At 50.8% G+C, this 16984-nt stretch overlaps 3 protein-coding genes across 6 annotated transcripts in view; 1 reads left to right on the forward strand and 2 right to left on the reverse strand.

Moving 5' to 3' along the window:
* LOC119850710 overlaps window positions 1–16984 on the reverse strand; it is an 829101-nt gene that overhangs the window by 402047 nt on the left and 410070 nt on the right. The gene's annotated exons all lie outside the window — the stretch shown is intronic.
* The window catches only part of LOC119850714 (zinc finger protein 845-like), a 30316-nt gene that overhangs the window by 6652 nt on the left and 6680 nt on the right, over window positions 1–16984 (forward strand). Inside the window, exons 2-6 of the mRNA XM_043507141.1 lie at window positions 3700–3817; window positions 3926–4219; window positions 10652–10763; window positions 12340–12466; window positions 16029–16148. Of these exons, the coding sequence (XP_043363076.1) occupies window positions 3700–3817; window positions 3926–4219; window positions 10652–10763; window positions 12340–12466; window positions 16029–16148 (771 nt within the window). The remainder of the gene's footprint in view (window positions 1–3699; window positions 3818–3925; window positions 4220–10651; window positions 10764–12339; window positions 12467–16028; window positions 16149–16984) is intronic.
* On the reverse strand, window positions 263–6692 carry LOC119851654 (gastrula zinc finger protein XlCGF7.1-like). Of its 4 annotated transcripts, none has more exons than XR_006278503.1 (3): window positions 6108–6692; window positions 3553–4713; window positions 263–2454 (listed from the first exon to the last, which is right to left on the reverse strand). XR_006278503.1 is itself a non-coding variant. In XM_043507093.1 (2 exons), the coding sequence occupies exon 2, from the start codon at window positions 4697–4699 to the stop codon at window positions 3794–3796; it is 906 nt and encodes a 301-aa protein (XP_043363028.1). In that variant the 5' UTR covers window positions 4700–4713; window positions 6108–6661; the 3' UTR covers window positions 263–3793. The 4 variants fall into 4 exon arrangements, 1 of the variants encoding a protein (XP_043363028.1); XR_006278504.1 differs by having other exon boundaries at window positions 3562–4713; window positions 6108–6640; XR_006278505.1 differs by lacking the exon at window positions 6108–6692 and adding an exon at window positions 5289–5997.

Here is a 16984-nt window from a genome sequence, read left to right on the forward strand (position 1 = left end):
ATGTGATAGTGTCTCCCAAGCCCCAGTGATCACCACAGTCTGCTACTGCCTCAAGCTAATGGAGTGTGGTTGTTTTTTTCCTTTAGCTGAACTGGTAGAAGCCAGTGGTTTAAGCGCTGACGTTCCTGGGCCATAAGAGTGGGAACAGCCGTATCTATGCAGCCAGTTCGTTACACCTAACCAGGGGCTGATGCTGGAAGATCATGGGTGAGCCGCGATCAGGACAGATTTGCACATAAATCAATTATCACACAGCACAGAGTTCCTTTCAAACACACCTTCCTTTATTGATCTCTAGCATTCCAGCTACAGTACCCGAGAGACACCCCATCACTTCCACCCCCAATTTCACTACTGCTTCCCCCCAGGATTAACCCTCAGCAGACGTGCCCCTCCCCAACACACTCCTGTCATATTTTCACACCCTTTAATCAACCCATCTCCTTCTGCCCAGGCAGGGATCACTACAAGAATTCAAGCAGAGAGTTAAAGACCCAGGATCCTCTATAGAAATACGAGCCATCACATGCCTCTTAATCAGGAATACGGCACTTTTCAGCCATAGAAAGGTCTTGGTGAAATGGTACCCATGCCTTCCCAAAGAGAAACGTACCCAGCCAATCCTCTGGGGTTACAGACAACATTTAGATTTTTTTTTTTTTTTAAATAAAGGGTGTTGGATCTCAAAAACCTCGTACCGATTGGAGTGTTTGCATGAATCTCTGATGAGATACACGTGCTCTCTCATCCAGGGTGGGTACCCTACCCTTGATAGGATACGGGTTATCATATTTTCTCCTCAGTCACTAAGGCCTCAATCCTGCAAGGTGCTCAGCACTCTGACCCTGATCCAGTGAAGCACTTACACCCTTGCTTAACGTTAAACCGGTGAGTAGTCGCACTGACGCCAATGCATGTGCTAAAGTGCTTTGCTTTGCTGGATCAAGGCCAGAGTATTCAGCACCTTGAAGGACTGAGCCTTTCTGCTCCTGTTCCCACTGAAGTCAATGAGAGTCTGTCCATTTATTTCAATAGGAGTTGGACTGGGCCCTAAAGTCTGATCTATGATGTTAATCTCTGGATGTATCAGCTTGTTATGACCTGAAATCCATGGGTTAATTTTACCCAAACGGTAAAAAACCATGAAGGAAAATTCATTTTTCCAAACCATTTCTCTTTTACTCATCTGAACAGCTGAGCGACACAGGCAGGAACCATTTTTGTTGGACATCTCTCAAGTTTTATGCTGACTGCACTGATGGCCTTTTCCAGCAGCTGCCTCTCCCAGGGGAAACAGACTGAATTCTTGCCCTCCTCAAATGCAGCAGAAACTTGCCTCCTTTTGGAACATTAATGAAACCTTCCCCTTCTGCCCAAAATCTTTGGGCATAGAACAGAAACATTACAAACACAAACAAAAAGGACCAGAAGAGACTAGAACAGGAAGTGGGAAATACCACAAAGGGAAAAATGTGGATGCAACTACATGCCACTGGCATAGCAACGCTCCTTGAACTAGCCTGTAACAGCAACCAAGGAGCAACCACTCCAGTGCATCCACTTGGAGATTTCTTGCTGTCCTGTACAGCAAGGGGAATGAACAAGATTTTTCCAACATACATGACATTTGTATGATGTCTCTCTTTGTGTTTTATCGGAATATTTTACCACCTTCAGGAGGTCTCAGGTGTATATTCAGAATTACAGATTCACAGAATTTAAAGCCAGAAGAAATCACTGTGCTCCTCTAGTCAGACCTCCTGAACCAGCCAGGTCACAGAACGATACCTAGTAAGTCCGGCAGAGAGAATTATTCTTAGCTTATCTTTGCAGCTCCTTAGTTCTCCAGTTCTGGTTAAGTGATCTCACTCATGCAGATTCACTGGGGAAGATGTATCTTGTGAGGAGTGTGCCCTCCCTTGGAGCATTTAAATGGTCTCCTCTGGTACGGATTCTCTGGAGTATAATGAGGTCACTCTGACAGCTAAGGCATATCCCGTGCTCAGAGCAGGTACATGGGGCCCCTCCTTTGCGGATTTTCTCAGATGTCACCAGGAATATCCTCAGACCAAGCCTCTCCCACATTCAGTTCACTGAGATGGTCTCTCCCAAGTGCAGATTCTCTGGGGTTTTGTGAGCCTGCTTCTCCCTGAAGGTTTTGCAGCAAGGACTATATTTGCTCAGTCTCTGCTCCGTGTAGGGTCCCTGGTGATTTAGAAAAAATTTCTGGTCTCTGAAGTTGTTTTTTTTTTTAATCAATTATGAGGATAACACAGTTTCTCTGGGTTGGATTCCAGGGGGCAGGATGAGATCCTGCTTCAGATGCCAACTTCTCTCCTGTGTGGTTTCTAGGAGAGGTGGCTGTGGGCTGAAGCTTTTCCCACATACAATGTATTAATATTTCACATGAGTCATGAGATCCTGCTTCTTTTTCACACTCATCCTTCTCGCTCCCTAGGTAAATGAACACATTCAGAGATTAATTCATGCGCTAGTGGAAAATTTCCAACTACCCAGATAACACAAACAATACCGAGCACATATAGTGCTTTACGGGCCAGTGCCAGGGCCAAACACCCCAGAGCAAGAGCTGGGGGGCGGGCGGGGAAGCCAGGCAAACATGACTGACAACTGCTGTAATTTACACAGCTCTGCAATGGTCACAAGGCACTCTTAATTCAGCCAAGGACTGGGATGGTGCAGCCACATTTGCTTTCTTTGGGCACACGCCCCTCTGCTCTGTTCACTGGCACCAGCCACCCTGCCTGCATCCCCTAACATAGAGCTGCTGGTACCTTCGTGCTTCCGCTAGCCCAAAAGGGGCTGCAGCAGATGCACCCAAACTGCCCAGCTAAGGGTATTTAACCAACAGTCTATGAGCTGTGTCTAATTGGCAAGAAGTGAGTGCAGCTGTCCTAACCCTTAATATGGAGGAGGGCCTTAAAGAGCCCGGATCCCAGCATGCCTGGCCTCGACTTGCTCTGAGCAGCCAGGCCAACACCGTATGGAAGACCAGGGCCCTTGTGGCCCATGCTGTAGAACACTGGCCCTCAGTGATCCCAGGGCTGAATTTTGGCCAGGCCAGAACTACGGGCTTTAAGATCCTCAAGGCTGCAGTGCTCCAAGACAGAGAGAAAGCGAAGAGAGCTGTTCCTAGTTTTCAGGGGTGCTTGGCATTCACAGCTCCCATGGGAGCCAGCAGGAGGAGTGGGTGCTCAGCACCTCTGAAAAGCAGGTCAGATAGGTCTGATCCTGCAAGATGTCAGGCATCTCCAATGGAGGCTGAAGGGTACTGACGGGACTCAGCACTTCACAGGATCAGTCCCTACAGCAGCAATAAAGAACTTCGCCATGAGTTTCCCTCATTGTTTAGCTCATCTGCTCCCAACCACAGGAAGCTGAGCGAGCCGGGACAGGGACAGGGAGCTGGGAGAGGGACGTGGGTGGAGAGGGCCTCACTGGAGGGCGAGGCCATCACCATGGAGTCAGGGGGCTGGGACTTGGGATTCCTTCTGGGGCTTCTATGTGGGGTGGGCACAGAAGAGCACGAACCTGACTGACCAACGGAAAGAGGAGCGGTACAGGGGGAGTCAGTGCGTGAAGACAATCAGTATCCCCTGTGGCGACTCCGGGGTGCGTAAGGAGAGACTGAGGCCTTCTGGATACTCCGAACGTTCACATGGCGTCTCTGCCGTTCAGCCTCTCACGTCCAGTGCAGTCATGGGCCCCTCCAGGAGCTCCCAGTGGAGTTCAGAGCTATCGGCTCTGTAAAGCTTTTAGCACGATGTCAGGCTCATGTCAGGGCTTTGTCTCCCAGGTGGGTTCTCTGGTGCGTAGTCAGGTTTATCTTCTGCGTGAAGGTTTTCCCACAGTTGGGACACGTGAAGGGGGTCTCCCCAGTGTGGATTCTCTGGTGGATTTTCAGAGAGCCTTTCTGGCTGAAGCGCTTCCCGCAGTCGGGGCAGGCGAAGGGCCGCTCCCCGGTGTGGATGCGCTGGTGGGTGACGAGGCCGCTCTTGCAACTGAAGCTCTTCCCGCACTCGTCGCAGGTGAACGGGCTCCCCCCTTGGTGGGTCTTCTCGTGTGTCACCAGGAACGTGCGCTGGCTGAAGCTCTTCCCGCACTCGGCGCACTGGTACGGCCTGTCCCCGCTATGGGTCCTCTGGTGGCTGGCGAGCGTCTGCTTCTCCTTAAAGGACTTGCCACAGTCGCTGCATTCGTAGGGCCGCTCCTCCGTGTGGGTCCTCTGGTGGTTGAGGAGGAATCGCTGCTCCCGGAAGCTCTTCCCACACTCGGGGCAGGCGAAGGGCCGCTCCCCGGTGTGGATGCGCTGGTGGGTGACGAGGTTCTGCTTCAGGCTGAAGCTCTTCTCGCAGACGCTGCACTTGTAGGGCCGCTCGCCCGTGTGCGTGCGCTGATGGATGATCAGGTTGTGCTTGAGGCTGAAGCTCTTACCGCACTCGGGGCAGATGTAGGCCCTCTCCCCCGTGTGGTTCTTCTGGTGCCGGGTCAGGCTGGGCTGCTGGTTGAAGCATTTCCCACACAGAATGCATTTGTACTCCCGTTCCTCCGCCTGGCTGTGAATTATGAGGTTTCTCTCATCACTAAAGCTTTCGTCGCAAGCAGGAAACGTGAATGGCCTTTCTCCAGGGGGGGACGTCAGGTGAGTCATGAGATCCTGCTTCTGATCCGCACTCATGGGACCGTCATCGCCTGGATAAACAAACACACTGCAGGTATTAACCCAGGCCCCCGTGGAAAAGAGCTGTGAACACACCATTTGACACTAAACAGACTCCTCACTGTCATTTCAGCATCAACAGCCAATAACTCTGCCTGAAGACATCTGGGTTTTATTATTATTAACAACAACCCCATTTCATTGATTTGTCCACTTCTACTCAGAATAGCCCCAGTGCGGTTTACAAATATAAACTGATCCAGAGATTAAAGGGATCATGCTGAAACACAGCCTCCTCTAGGGTGGAATACAAGAGCCCTAAAACACCACACAATAACAGCTAAGCACCCAAAATGAAGAATCCAATTTCAGCTGTGGAGGGAATTTAAATAAAGACAGTGTAACCAACCAAGTCAAATAGGGCACTGACCCTTACCAAGTGTGCCATGGTTCCTGTAATGACTATCAGTGATCAGGGCCTGGCTGTCTTTTATACCTCACCCGAAGGATGGTACCTATAGCATCAGTGACCCATGCATGTCTACACCGTGGTATTTACTCAGTACATACCAGAGTAGAGAGAAGAGTGACATCTATTCAATCTCACCACATCTGTGTATCCTGGAAGGTCTCCAACTCTCCTACCCTGACTGCTTAATGGGAAGGCACGACGGGCTCACAGCACAAGGTGGTGGGGCTGATGGCTGGGGGCTCCTCATCATTTCAATATGTTGCAACCAGAGGGAAGTTGTCCCTCTGCACGAGGAGCCTTGGTATACTCTAAAGCAGCTGAATTAGGGTGCCCCAGATTTCCCCAGCAGGCGATTGCATGGAGACCCAGGAGCCCAAGTGATGAATATACTGTCCACAAAGGGAGGCTGGTATCAGCCAAACTCCCCCTTCATAGTGCAGCCCACAGAGACTACAAGTCCCAGCATGCAATGGACCAGAGTCCCAGAAGGCAACGAATCAGGCTTAGCCCTGGATCAGCAAGTGCTGCTTGGCGGGGGCAGCCTAGTGCCCCCGCATTGGGCTCCGCATTTACGCAGGGCAGCCGCGTGTTACAGCCAGGAACAATCGTTAACTCGCTGAGCCCCACAGTGCCCCTGCCAGGCGCGTTAACCTCCTTCTACAGCGAGCCAAAGGCGAAGTGACTTGCCCAAGGTCGCGCAGCCGGGCGGTGGCAGAGTTTGCACTCCCTTGGGCTGGCAGCCCTCTCACGGCGGGGGCGGGAACCGTCTCCCCTCTGCTGGGGGAGGGCCGTGGGAACGCACAGGCGTGTGCTGCCCCCCGACACCCACCCCCACACCTCGGCACTGCCGCAGGGCCCCGGCCACGCAGAGCAGCAAGTCACTGGGCCGGAGTTCAGTGCCGCTCCGTCCCTCCCACGCGCCTTACTGCGGAGTCCCCAAGCGAACGCTCTTACCCAGATCCGATTTCACTCCGGCGTGGCCGCGCGCAGACCCTGCACCGGCCCGGGGCCCGCAGTGAGCGCCGGGAGGTGTGTGTGCAACCACCCAGCGCGGGCTGTTCCCCGGGAGACAAAGGCTGGGTCCCGGGTGCAACTCCCCTGGCTCCCTCGGTGCAAACAGGCGGCGAGTTGGCTGGGCCTGCCTCGGGCGGATTCCCCGCTTCGGCTAGGTGCGCCGGCTCCCGGGCTCGGCTGCAATGCGGAGCGTGTGTCTCGCTTCGCTTCTCCTCTTCCCGCAGCCCCGCTCCGCTAAGAGACTCCCCCGGCGGGCAGGGGCGGAGAGGGGCTTGCGGAGGAAGAGGCAGCGTGTGGGAAGCAGGCCAGGCTGGATTCACACCGCACGGGCTAGTGCGCCGGTGATGCTGGGAAATCAGCTCGCCCTGGGCGAGTCACACCGAGCCTGCTCCATTGTGCGGGGCTTCCAGACTCACAGCCTTGCGATGCCTCCCTGGGAGTAGCTGGTGCACTTCCTGCAAGGGGAAGGAGGCTGGCGATTGCTGCGATTTCCTGTTTTATCACGGGGTGGGGACGGGCTGACAGGCCTCCGCCTTGGAGAGGAGACACCGGCCAGACAAACTGTGACCCCCAGGATCACTCTGGAGAGAAGAGCTGGGTGTAGCTCCAAAGCTTCTCTCTCCCAACAGGTTTCAGAGTAGCAGCCGTGTTAGTCTGTATTCGCAAAAAGAAAAGGAGGACTTGTGGCACCTTAGAGACTAACACATTTATTTGAGCATAAGCTTTCCTGAGCTACAGCTCACTTCATCGGATGCATTCAGTGGAAAATACAGTGGGGAGATTGATATACACACACAGAGAACATGGAACAATGGGTTTATCATACACACTGTAAGGAGAGTGATCACTTAAAATGAGCTATTACCAGCAGGAAGGAGGGGGGGTAGGAGGAAAACCTTTTGTGGTGATAATCAAGGTAGGCCATTTCCAGCAGTTAACAAGAACGTCTGAGGAACAGTGGGCTGGGGGGGGAGAAATAACATGGGGAAATAGTTTTACTTTATGTAATGACCCATCCACTCCCAGTCTCTGTTCTAGCCTAAGTTAATTGTATGCCGTTTGCAAATTAATTCCAATTCAGCAGTCTCTCGTTGGAGTCTGTTTTTGAAGTTTTTTTGTTGAAGGATAGCCACTCTCAGGTCTGTAATCGAGTGACCAGAGAGATTGAAGTGTTCTCCAATTGGTTTTTGAATTTTATAATTCTTGACGTCTGATTTGTGTCTATTTATTCTTTTACGCAGAGACTGTCCAGTTTGACCAATGTACATGGCAGAGGGGCATTGCTGGCACATGATGGCATATATCACATTGGTAGATGCGCAGGTGAACGAGCCTCTGATAGTGTGGCTGATGTGATTAGGCCCTATGATGCTGTCCCCTGAATAGATATGTGGACAGAGTTGGCAGTGGGCTTTGTTGCAAGGATAGGTTCCTGGGTTAGTGGTTCTGTTGCGTGGTGTGTGGTTGCGGTGAGTATTTGCTCCAGATTGGGGGGCTGTCTGTAAGCAAGGACTGGCCTGTCTCCCAAGATCTGTGAGAGTGATGGGTCGTCCTTCAGGATAGGTTGTAGATCCTTGATGATGCGTTGGAGAGGTTTTAGTTGGGGGCTGAAGGTGATGGCTAGTGGCGTTCTGTTATTTTCTTTGTTGGGCCTGTCCTGTAGTAGGTGACTTCTGGGTACTCTTCTGGCTCTGTCAATCTGTTTCTTCACTTCAGCAGGTGGGTATTGTAGTTGTAAGAATGCATGATAGAGATCTTGTAGGTGTTTGTCTCTGTCTGAGGGGTTGGAGCAAATGCGGTTATATCATAGAGCTTGGCTGCAGACAATGGATCGTGTGGTGTGATCTGGGTGAAAGCTGGAGGCATGCAGGTAGGAATAGTGGTCAGTAGGTTTCCAATATAGGGTGGTATTTATGTGACCATCGCTTATTAGCACCGTAGTGTCCAGGAAGTAGATCTCTTGTGTGGACTGGTCCAGGCTGAGGTTGATGGTGGGATGGAAATTGTTGAAATCATGGTGGAATTCCTCAAGGGCTTCTTTTCCATGGGTCCAGATGATGAAGATGTCATCAGTGTAGCACAAGTAGAGTAGGGGCATTAGGGGACGAGAGCTGAGCTCCCCCCACAAAAGTTGGTCCAATAAAAGATACGACCTCCCCCGCCTTGTCTCTCTCACCCCCTGGGACCCACCGGCTACAACAACACTGCCTGCCCACTTCTGTCCATTGTGTGGTCATGATATTTTATAGTATCTTCCCAGATCACCCCACTTTCTGGGTTCACAGACCATCTGGTCACCATGTGCAGATGAGTCCAGAAAGCGACCTGCAAAGGGGTGAAATGGATTTGTGCCTTTTATAAAAAAACATTCTAAGATGTATTAAAAAGGCAAGTGTCAGGGGGTAGCCATGTTAGTCTGTATCCACAAAAACAACCAGGAGTCCGGTGGCACCGCAAAGACTAACAGATTTATTTGGGCATAAGCTTTCGTGGTTAAAAAAAAACACTTTTTTTTATTTTGGCATCTGAAAAGGTGGTTTTTTACCCACCAAAGCTTATGCCCAAATAAATCTGTTAGTCTTTAAGGTGCCACCAGACTCCTCGCCTCCTCTCCTTGTTTTTTACGTTAGAAATTTAGGTCTTCTTTAATCTGTTTTTTTCCTGGAAGACTCTATGGATGACTAGAAAACTCTGAATGGCTGGAGATGTTCAGATAGTATGATGATGAGGATGGTATAAAAAGACAGACGGACAAACAGAACTAGACTTATGGCACTAGAGAGACCATTCAAGTGACCCTTGATTTAATTGAGTGGGGAGATAATTGTTATTCAGCGCATTTAAAACACTTTAGTTTTTGTTTGCTTTTGTTGACACATTTAACTCAGATGCCCGAGAAACACTTGGAAGAAAGATGTCTTTGTTAAAAATTCAGACCAATCCCTTCCATTAAGGGCTAGGGAAACTCACAATCCTTATTGGCCCCCTCTGAACACTGCTGCTAACAACACCTTCCTGCTTCAGTGGGTCGTCCTGAGTTCATCCAACCCCTCTCTGTCCCTCTGCTGGCTCCCACTTCTCCACTGCAGCCAACACAAGCTTCTTGTCTTCCTCTGTAAGGCACTTTGTTACTTAGCCTCACCCTCTCTGATCTGGTATTTTACCCCACCTTTTCACTGACAAATAACCCAGCCTTTGCTGTCCACCACTCAGCTTCGAGCCTCAGACATGGCTGTGATTTCTTCAGCGCCACCTAGTAAAAATTCCCCAGCAAGATCCCTCAAGCTATCAGCCTCTGCCTGTAAATCCCTTCCAAAAACTCACCTCTGCTGTGATGCCTACAGAGGCTCTGCTAGTTGACAAAGGACAGGGAGAGAGGATGAAATGTACAGACAAGGTTAGAGGGCAGCTTGGATGTTGTATTTATAGATTCCAAGGCCAAAAGGGACCATTGTGATCATTTGGTCTGATCCCCTGTATAACACAGGCCAGAGGACTACCCCCAAAATAATTCCTAGAGCGGAGCTCTTTAGAAAAACATCCTACCTTGGTTTTAAAATGACCAGTAATAGAGAATCCACAGGACTAAATGGTGGTGAATCATCCTGCAATTTACATGAGCTAATCGTATCCTCGCATTTATGACATGCCCATCACAATAGTATCTAAGCAAAACCAACGCACTGGATTTGTAACGAAGCCTATACCAAGCCTCTTCCCCCAAAGTATATTTGCACCTGCAGTAAATAGTGCCAGACTATTTGCACCACACCTAAATCTGGGTGCAAGTACTTCACTCTCTAAATGCTGCACTACGTGCCCACCAACATCAGAGGGGAGCCCTGAAAAGTTGGCTCAGACGCGTGCCCAAGTTTCACTAACTCTAGACATCTGAGGAGTCTACTCATGCAAGTGGGTCCATGGAGGGCTGGGGGATCAGACCCCTAGTCTCCTAAATGTAAAGAGACTGATTTGTAATGCAGAGGGGACAGGCTTTGCTGGCAGTGCAAGTGTGGGAAGGTTTGCCACAGCAGCCATGCAGAAAACAAAGGGTTTACATGACTGCTCTGTGGGCTGATGGGAAGTGTAGTTCTCCCTCTCTGATAAGGTTAAACATCTGTGCTGTGATCACAGGCAGCTTCAGTACCTTCCGGGGAAGGACTACAGCTCCCAGGAATGCTTTGCAGCTCTGTAGGAGTGAAAGCCTTACAATAGAAGGGACTCTATGGGTCTAACACAGCTGCACATGTAATCTCTGTGGGTAACTGCCTTATTCCTCAGCATCCTTAGTTTGTCAGGGTTTGCTTAAAAAAAAAAATCCCTCATAGTCCTGCCTGCAGATCGCCCCCCTTTTTCTTCTGTCTAATCTTTCACTGCCTTTCCTGGTAACCTGAAATCAGACCAGAGTCCCTCTGCACTGGCAGCCATTAAGAGAGAAAAAACGGGCAGGGGGAATAGGAATCTCTAAATACTGATTGATTAAAAAAAAAACGGATCTGGGGCCCTCATTATCTGCGGAGTTCCAGCCAAGAAAGCCCATCTACACCCGGTTCATTCCAGCACCGGAGGGGAATGGCTGAGGAGATCTCCGCTCAGGTAGGACATTTACCTTGAACATCGTGTTTGCAGATAAATTAGAAATACACCGAAGAATCTGTCATGAAGCAGATGGTGATCTCAGTTACAATGATGTAAATCCAGAGCAGCTCTACTGAATTAAGTGGAGTGGCTCCAGATTTACACCGAGATCAGGATGTGTCCTGATACTCAGCCTGAGCCAACCGGTTAGGCTGCAGCAAGGGTGACCAGATAGCAAGTGCGAAAAATCAGGACGGGGATGGGGGGGGTGACAGGCGCCTGTATAAGACAAAGCCCTAAATATAGGGACTGTCCTCTATAAAATCGTGACATCTGGTCACCCTAGCTGCAGCCTGCAGATTTCTAAATACATAGGTGGAGACTTGGATTTCGTTCTACTGGAGCAGTTTCTAATGAAAGGGTAAAATGCCTCTCTGCTGGGGCTCCATTATAAAGTCATCAATTCCAATGCCAGGCGGGACTGTTCATTGTAATCATCTCGTCTGACCTCCTGTGTAACACAGGCCAGAGAACAGCCCCAGAGTAATTCCTGGAGCAGAGCTCTTAGAAAACCCTGCCTAGGAGCAGGGAACATACACATTCGAGCTGCCCCATCTGCCCTACGCAGGAAAGCGGTGCAGGGCTGTCATATCTGAGGGGGTCTACAGCACCGCATCTCTCCATACAGCATTTGTAGCTGTCGTCAGGTGCATGTTCCATTTGAAAATGTGGCCTGAGATGGCCGAGAAGTGCACTCGGGCTGAAGAACCTCATTTTAGAGATGGGTCATGGAAGGGGATCATCTAGATTAGTCTTAGACTGGAGCGCAGGTTAGAGGCTGAACCAGGACTCGGGGTTTATATTCAGCAGCACGGAGCCCGGCTGTCCTTGTGAGATTTCATCCCCAAACGGCAGAGAACTCATAAGAGCAGCTGATCTCACAAGGCTTGTGCCACACGAGGCCAAAATCACATGAGAACAGGTTCCAGCTTCATCTTAGCCAGAAGAGGAAAATAAGACTCTGCCAGGTTTAGAATCCAACCTAGAATCAAAATCATAGGGTGAGCTTTGGAGCTGGGGATCCATATCCAGCCCCTCTGCTTTCGAAGGTGTTTGGATCGTAGGTCCTGCAGCATTAATAGCTGTTGTCTTTGGGAAGAGAATTAGAAAAATAACCTGTGGTTATGGTCACCTAAATGTGTTACTGTTCTGCAAAGGCTGGGCATATTCTTTGGAGGAGCTCAAAGTAACGATCCCTGTAGACAAACCATTCCTTGGCAAGGCAATGCCATGTATTGTAGGTAACCAGCGCTGTATTTGCACCCACAAAACAAGGCATATGCCTGTAGCTAGTTGAAGGGCAAATGGGAGGTTTCAGGAAGGTAAGTACCGGACAAGGGTTCCAGAACTGAGCATTCTCACAATCTCGTTACCCTCAGGTTCCCTGAATTTGTTCACCTGCTTCCTACTTCACACACTGTTAACCCCCGCCCACACACACACACACACACTCAGCAGCTTTTAACCTCACACCGATACCATTAGCCCTTCATGTTCCAGGTGGGCACTGAGCGAGTCGCTGTTTGTATTTCAGAGGCTGGTAACATTTGAGGATATCAGTGTCTATTTCTCCCCGGAGGAGTGGGTGATTTTGGAAGAATGGCAGAGAGAGCTTTACCGGGACGTCATGAGGGAGAATTATGAGCTTCTGATCTCAATGGGTAAAAATCAACAATCGTTTTGCCTTCACTTTATGGATAGCCTGATTCTGGGCATGTCTGGGGTGGTTTCAGTTTAGTCACTTTGGACCACATTTTTAAGGATTTGATTTCAATAGGAGTTAGGCCCATAGGTGTTTCTGAAATCCCACTAGGTGCCGATCTGCATCTTTAGGCATCTGAATATCTTTAAACATCTGGCCCTTTCTCTTTCTCCATCATGGTGAAGCTGTGGGCCTGATTCTGAGCTCAGTTACACTAATGTAAATCTGTAGTAACTCCAGTGAGGTCCATAAAGATTCGCCACTGTAAACGTGGTTTAAGTGAGAGCAGAATCATACTCTGGGAATGGAAATAAGGCAGTAACATGCCTCGAATCTGACCCACTAATCTGGAAATGGGGGTGAACAGTGAAATGGCAAAGTTTGCAGATGATACAAAATTATTCAAGACAGTGAAGTTCAAAGCAGACTGCGAAGAGCTACAAAGAGATCTCACAAAGCTGGGTGACTGGGCAACAACATGGCAGATGAAATTCAACCTTGACACGTGCAAAGTAACACACTGGAAAAAATAATCCCGACTGCACATCTATAATGATGGGTTCTAAATTAGCTGTTACCACTTAGAGAGATCTCGGAGTTACCATGGATAGTTCAGCTCAATGTGCAGCAATGGTCAAAAGGGCAAAGAGATTGCTAGGAACTATTAGGAAAGGAATAGAAAATAAGGTAGAACATTTCACATAACATTATGCAAGTCCCTGGTGCCCCCACACCTGCTATACTGTGACCAATTCTTGTCATCCCATCTCAGAAAGGATACAGGGGAACTGGAAAAAGTTCAGAGAAGGGCAACAAAGATGATCAAGGGTATGTAACAGTTTCCATATGAGGAGAGACTAAAAAGGTTAGGGCTGTTCATCTTAGAAGAAATGACTCGTGGGGATATGATAGAGGTCTATAAAATCATGATTGGTGTGGAAAAAAGTGTTGTTTGCCCTTTCCCATACTACGAAAACTAGGGATCACCCAATAAAATTAATAGGCAGCAGGTTTAATGCAACCAAGAAGTACTTTTTCCACACAGTGCACAATTAACCTGTGGAACTCATTGCTGGGGATGTGAAGGCCAAAAATATAACTGGGTTCAAAAAAGAACTAGATAAGTTCATGGAGAATAGGTCAATCAGTGGCTATTAGTCAAGATGGGCACGGATGCAAAACTATGTTCTGAAGTGTTTGCCAGAAGACGAGTGGATCACTCCAGCTGCCCTGTTTTTTAGAGTTCCCTGAAGTTCTGGTACCAGCCATTGTTGGAAGACAGGATACTGGGCTAGCGGGACCATTGGTCTGACCCAGTACAGCCGTTCTCATGTTCTTAACTGCTGACTTGGGACTTATCCTTCCTCAGTACAGTTATCTGAAAAATGCCCTCCTAGTTGGTTTGTTTTGCAACTTTTTTTCTGCAAATCATCATCGCTCTAGATGACGTGTGCAATAGAAATGCCCATTCATTCATGCATTTATTCCAGTGCTTGCTCTCCTAGGGCAGCCAACAAACTCACCACCATCCACCTGAACAAATATTCTCTTAAATACTCCTCTTCATTGCTGTAGAGCAGAGGTACCATCGCTTTTTTGCTGCACCCCTTCTCCACAGGAGTCACATAACAGCCCACCCCCAAACTCCCACCCAACTGGGGCAAAAGTAACTCACCAAGCAGAGCAGCTGGCTCACCCCGAGGTCAGGGCAGGACCTGGCTGGCTACGTCTCCAGAGAAGCCCACAGCAGCACAGTGCGGGACTATACCAGGGCACCTTGTGCTTCCTCCCCCTGCCCAGAGCCTCTAGCTCCTGCAGGCTCCTGCAGCACATGGTGCTGGGGCCGGTCAGGCATGTAGGACAGCAGCAGGGACGGTGCACAAGGAGTCCCCAGCAGTCCAGGACGGAGAGGAAGAAGAGAGCAGCAGACTGCTGCCTGGATGGGGTGGGACTGCACTCCCCCTCCCACCCCAACTGCTGGGGGCTTCCTGCTTGTTATTTTTCCACATTTAAAATCCAGGGTCCTAATCTTTCATTTCGGACCAGACCCTTGAAAGCAGTGGAATGACTTGTGGCAGTCAGCACCACTCCCTGTGGTAAGTCGTTTGCAAGATAAAACCCTTACACACACAGTAACAGCTCCACGAAGGCTAGGTGTAGCAGAGTGCGGCATGGCCCCCTTGGCTCCTGCCTCTGCTAGGTCCACAAAGTCACTCGGAGACCCTGGTGCAGTTTATTTACAGGCTCGTTCCTATCTGCAGGCAGGAGGGAAGAGCTACCTCCCTGCTTCCACTCTCTGCCTTTTCCGTGCCTTCCCCTGAGGCTTTTATACAGCCCCAGGTTAATCAGGCGGCAGCTGTCTCTGCTTCCCCAGTTAGGACCAGATTATCTCCAGCCAGCTCTAATTTATTCCCCTGAATGGGAGCTGGCCTGACAGAGGGCTGAATCAGCAACCCTTTGCCCAGCGCCCTGTCACACCAGGGGTGCTATAATCACTGACATCAGGGGTGACTATCCCTTATTCCACACATGCTGCGACTGGATCAGTTCTCAGTGGAATACAGAAGTAGGACATTCTGCGTAACAGAGGGGTGGGTGGTGATGTGGTACTGGAAAGAGACCATCCGGCCCACCCACCCAGCACTGTCTCTGCACCACTGTCCTAGGCCACATCCACACCAGTGACCTGGCAGGCATGTTGCCCAGCGCCGGCCAGTCCCCCTGTGTGAGGCCACTGTATTCCCATGCCATGGACCACGTTGCCAGCCAGGCTTGGCTGCCTGGCGAGTAGGCCCCAGGCTGCAGCTGTCCAGGCAAGACACCCCCTCCCCATTGAGTCCCATTGCTGCGTGAGGCCAGGAAGGGGATGGCACCACCTCATCCACTTCTCTTGCTGGTGAGGGGTGGGGAGGCCTGGGAGCTGCAAACGGTGCCCACCCAGACTCCTGGGTTCCCTCCAATTTTGGGCACTGTCTCCCAAGCGGTTGCCATGGCACTGGCTGTCGAGGGTACCAGCCCTGAAGGATGCGGGGCAGCACATGGATAGCCCTATGCTACATAGGGGGCTGTATTTCTGTGTCCAATCCAAGGGAGGGCAAGGGGCAGCCCGATACATAGGCTCTCCATGGTGGGAGAGCTGTACGGGGTGGAGAGGCATGCTAGGCCCGGTGTCTGTATTCCAGGAGGGTAGCCCCAGCTGGAGGGAGGCCCCTGCCAAGATGAGAGTCCCTGGGGGAGAAGGGGACCAGGCTGAGTGGAGAGATGCTCCCTCTGATGGCAGAGGGGGAGGACACCCAAAGCAGGGGAACCCTCCTGAGGGGCAGTGGAGCAGAGAAACCCACCCTTGGGAAGGAGTAGGAAGAGTGGGGCTTGCAGAAGCAAGACCCTCTCTGGGAGGGTAGTTTTCACCTTGCCAGGGGGCACATTCACCAGGAGGAGGGGACCTTGTCAAGGGGCCACAGAAGACTCTGAAGCCTGGGAGATGCAAAAGGAAACTAACTGGGTCTGCCCTGCGCTCTCAGCAGGTCATTCTGTTACGAAACGTGACCTCCGGCCGCAGACCGAGCGAGGGGAGGAGCTGCCACGTCCCAGGGCATGGAGCGACGCAGAGGAAAAGGGGACGCTGCAAAGGTGCTTCACAGGTGAGGGATCAGCCCTGCTCCAGAACACACAGGTGTAGGCGCAGCCGGCCCTAGCCAGCGGAAATGGGCTCACAGCTTCCTAGCGAGGAGCTGCTTTTAAACATGAAGCTTTGAAGGCTGCTCCACTGGTTCTTTCTTGGCGGATGCCGACAGGGCAGAACCGGAGTGAAGCCAACATTCCACGAGCTCTTCAAGTTACAGGGTTTCTCTTCCAAGCTTCAGATTTTTACCTCTTCGTTGTCACATCTTGGTGGGCTGAGCTCTCAAATGCCATTCAAAGATTTTGTTCACCTAGAGCTTCTTGAATTTTTTTGCTACAAATTTAGCACCTCGTCGGTTAATCTCGCTCTCAAATCCATTCTCCGTTTCTTCAAATGGTTCGTTATTCTCTGAGCAGTGGGGGTGTAGCGACGCAGGACTCACTGGTGCAGCGCCTCCCGCTGGTCGTCCTGGGAATTAGCTCTCCAGCCTCCAGAGCACCCCCTGCAGGCCAGGGTCCTGCTTGCCTCAGGCCCCCGTGTCCCCCCTGGACCCCAGTGCCCCTCTACATCAGGGTTCTGCCCCCTGTAGTACCCCTGCACACTGGGTCTCCCCTCCCCAGGGAATCCCCACCGCCTATCCCCACCTTGCCTCAACAGCTACTGCCAGTCCTCATCTAGCCCTTGCACACTGGGGCAGACTGCAGTCTGTACCAATCATCGGCAAGGAGGGTTTGGACCCTCTGCCTTTGCCTAACTGTGGGCTGCCCCTTTGCAACCCCAGTACCTGCTTTAGACCTCCAGCAAGGCCTGCATGCTGGGGGTTTTCCAGCCTGGAGCCCCCCAGCTCCTCTGGCC

Source organism: Dermochelys coriacea, chromosome 2, assembly GCF_009764565.3.
Source record: "Dermochelys coriacea isolate rDerCor1 chromosome 2, rDerCor1.pri.v4, whole genome shotgun sequence".
Lineage (NCBI taxonomy): Eukaryota > Metazoa > Chordata > Testudines > Dermochelyidae > Dermochelys > Dermochelys coriacea.

What these genes read in the sequence shown, in the direction of transcription:
- LOC119851654 (XM_043507093.1), bottom strand. Translation starts at nt 4,699, where the DNA reads ATGAGTGCGGATCAGAAGCAGGATCTCATGACTCACCTGACGTCCCCC.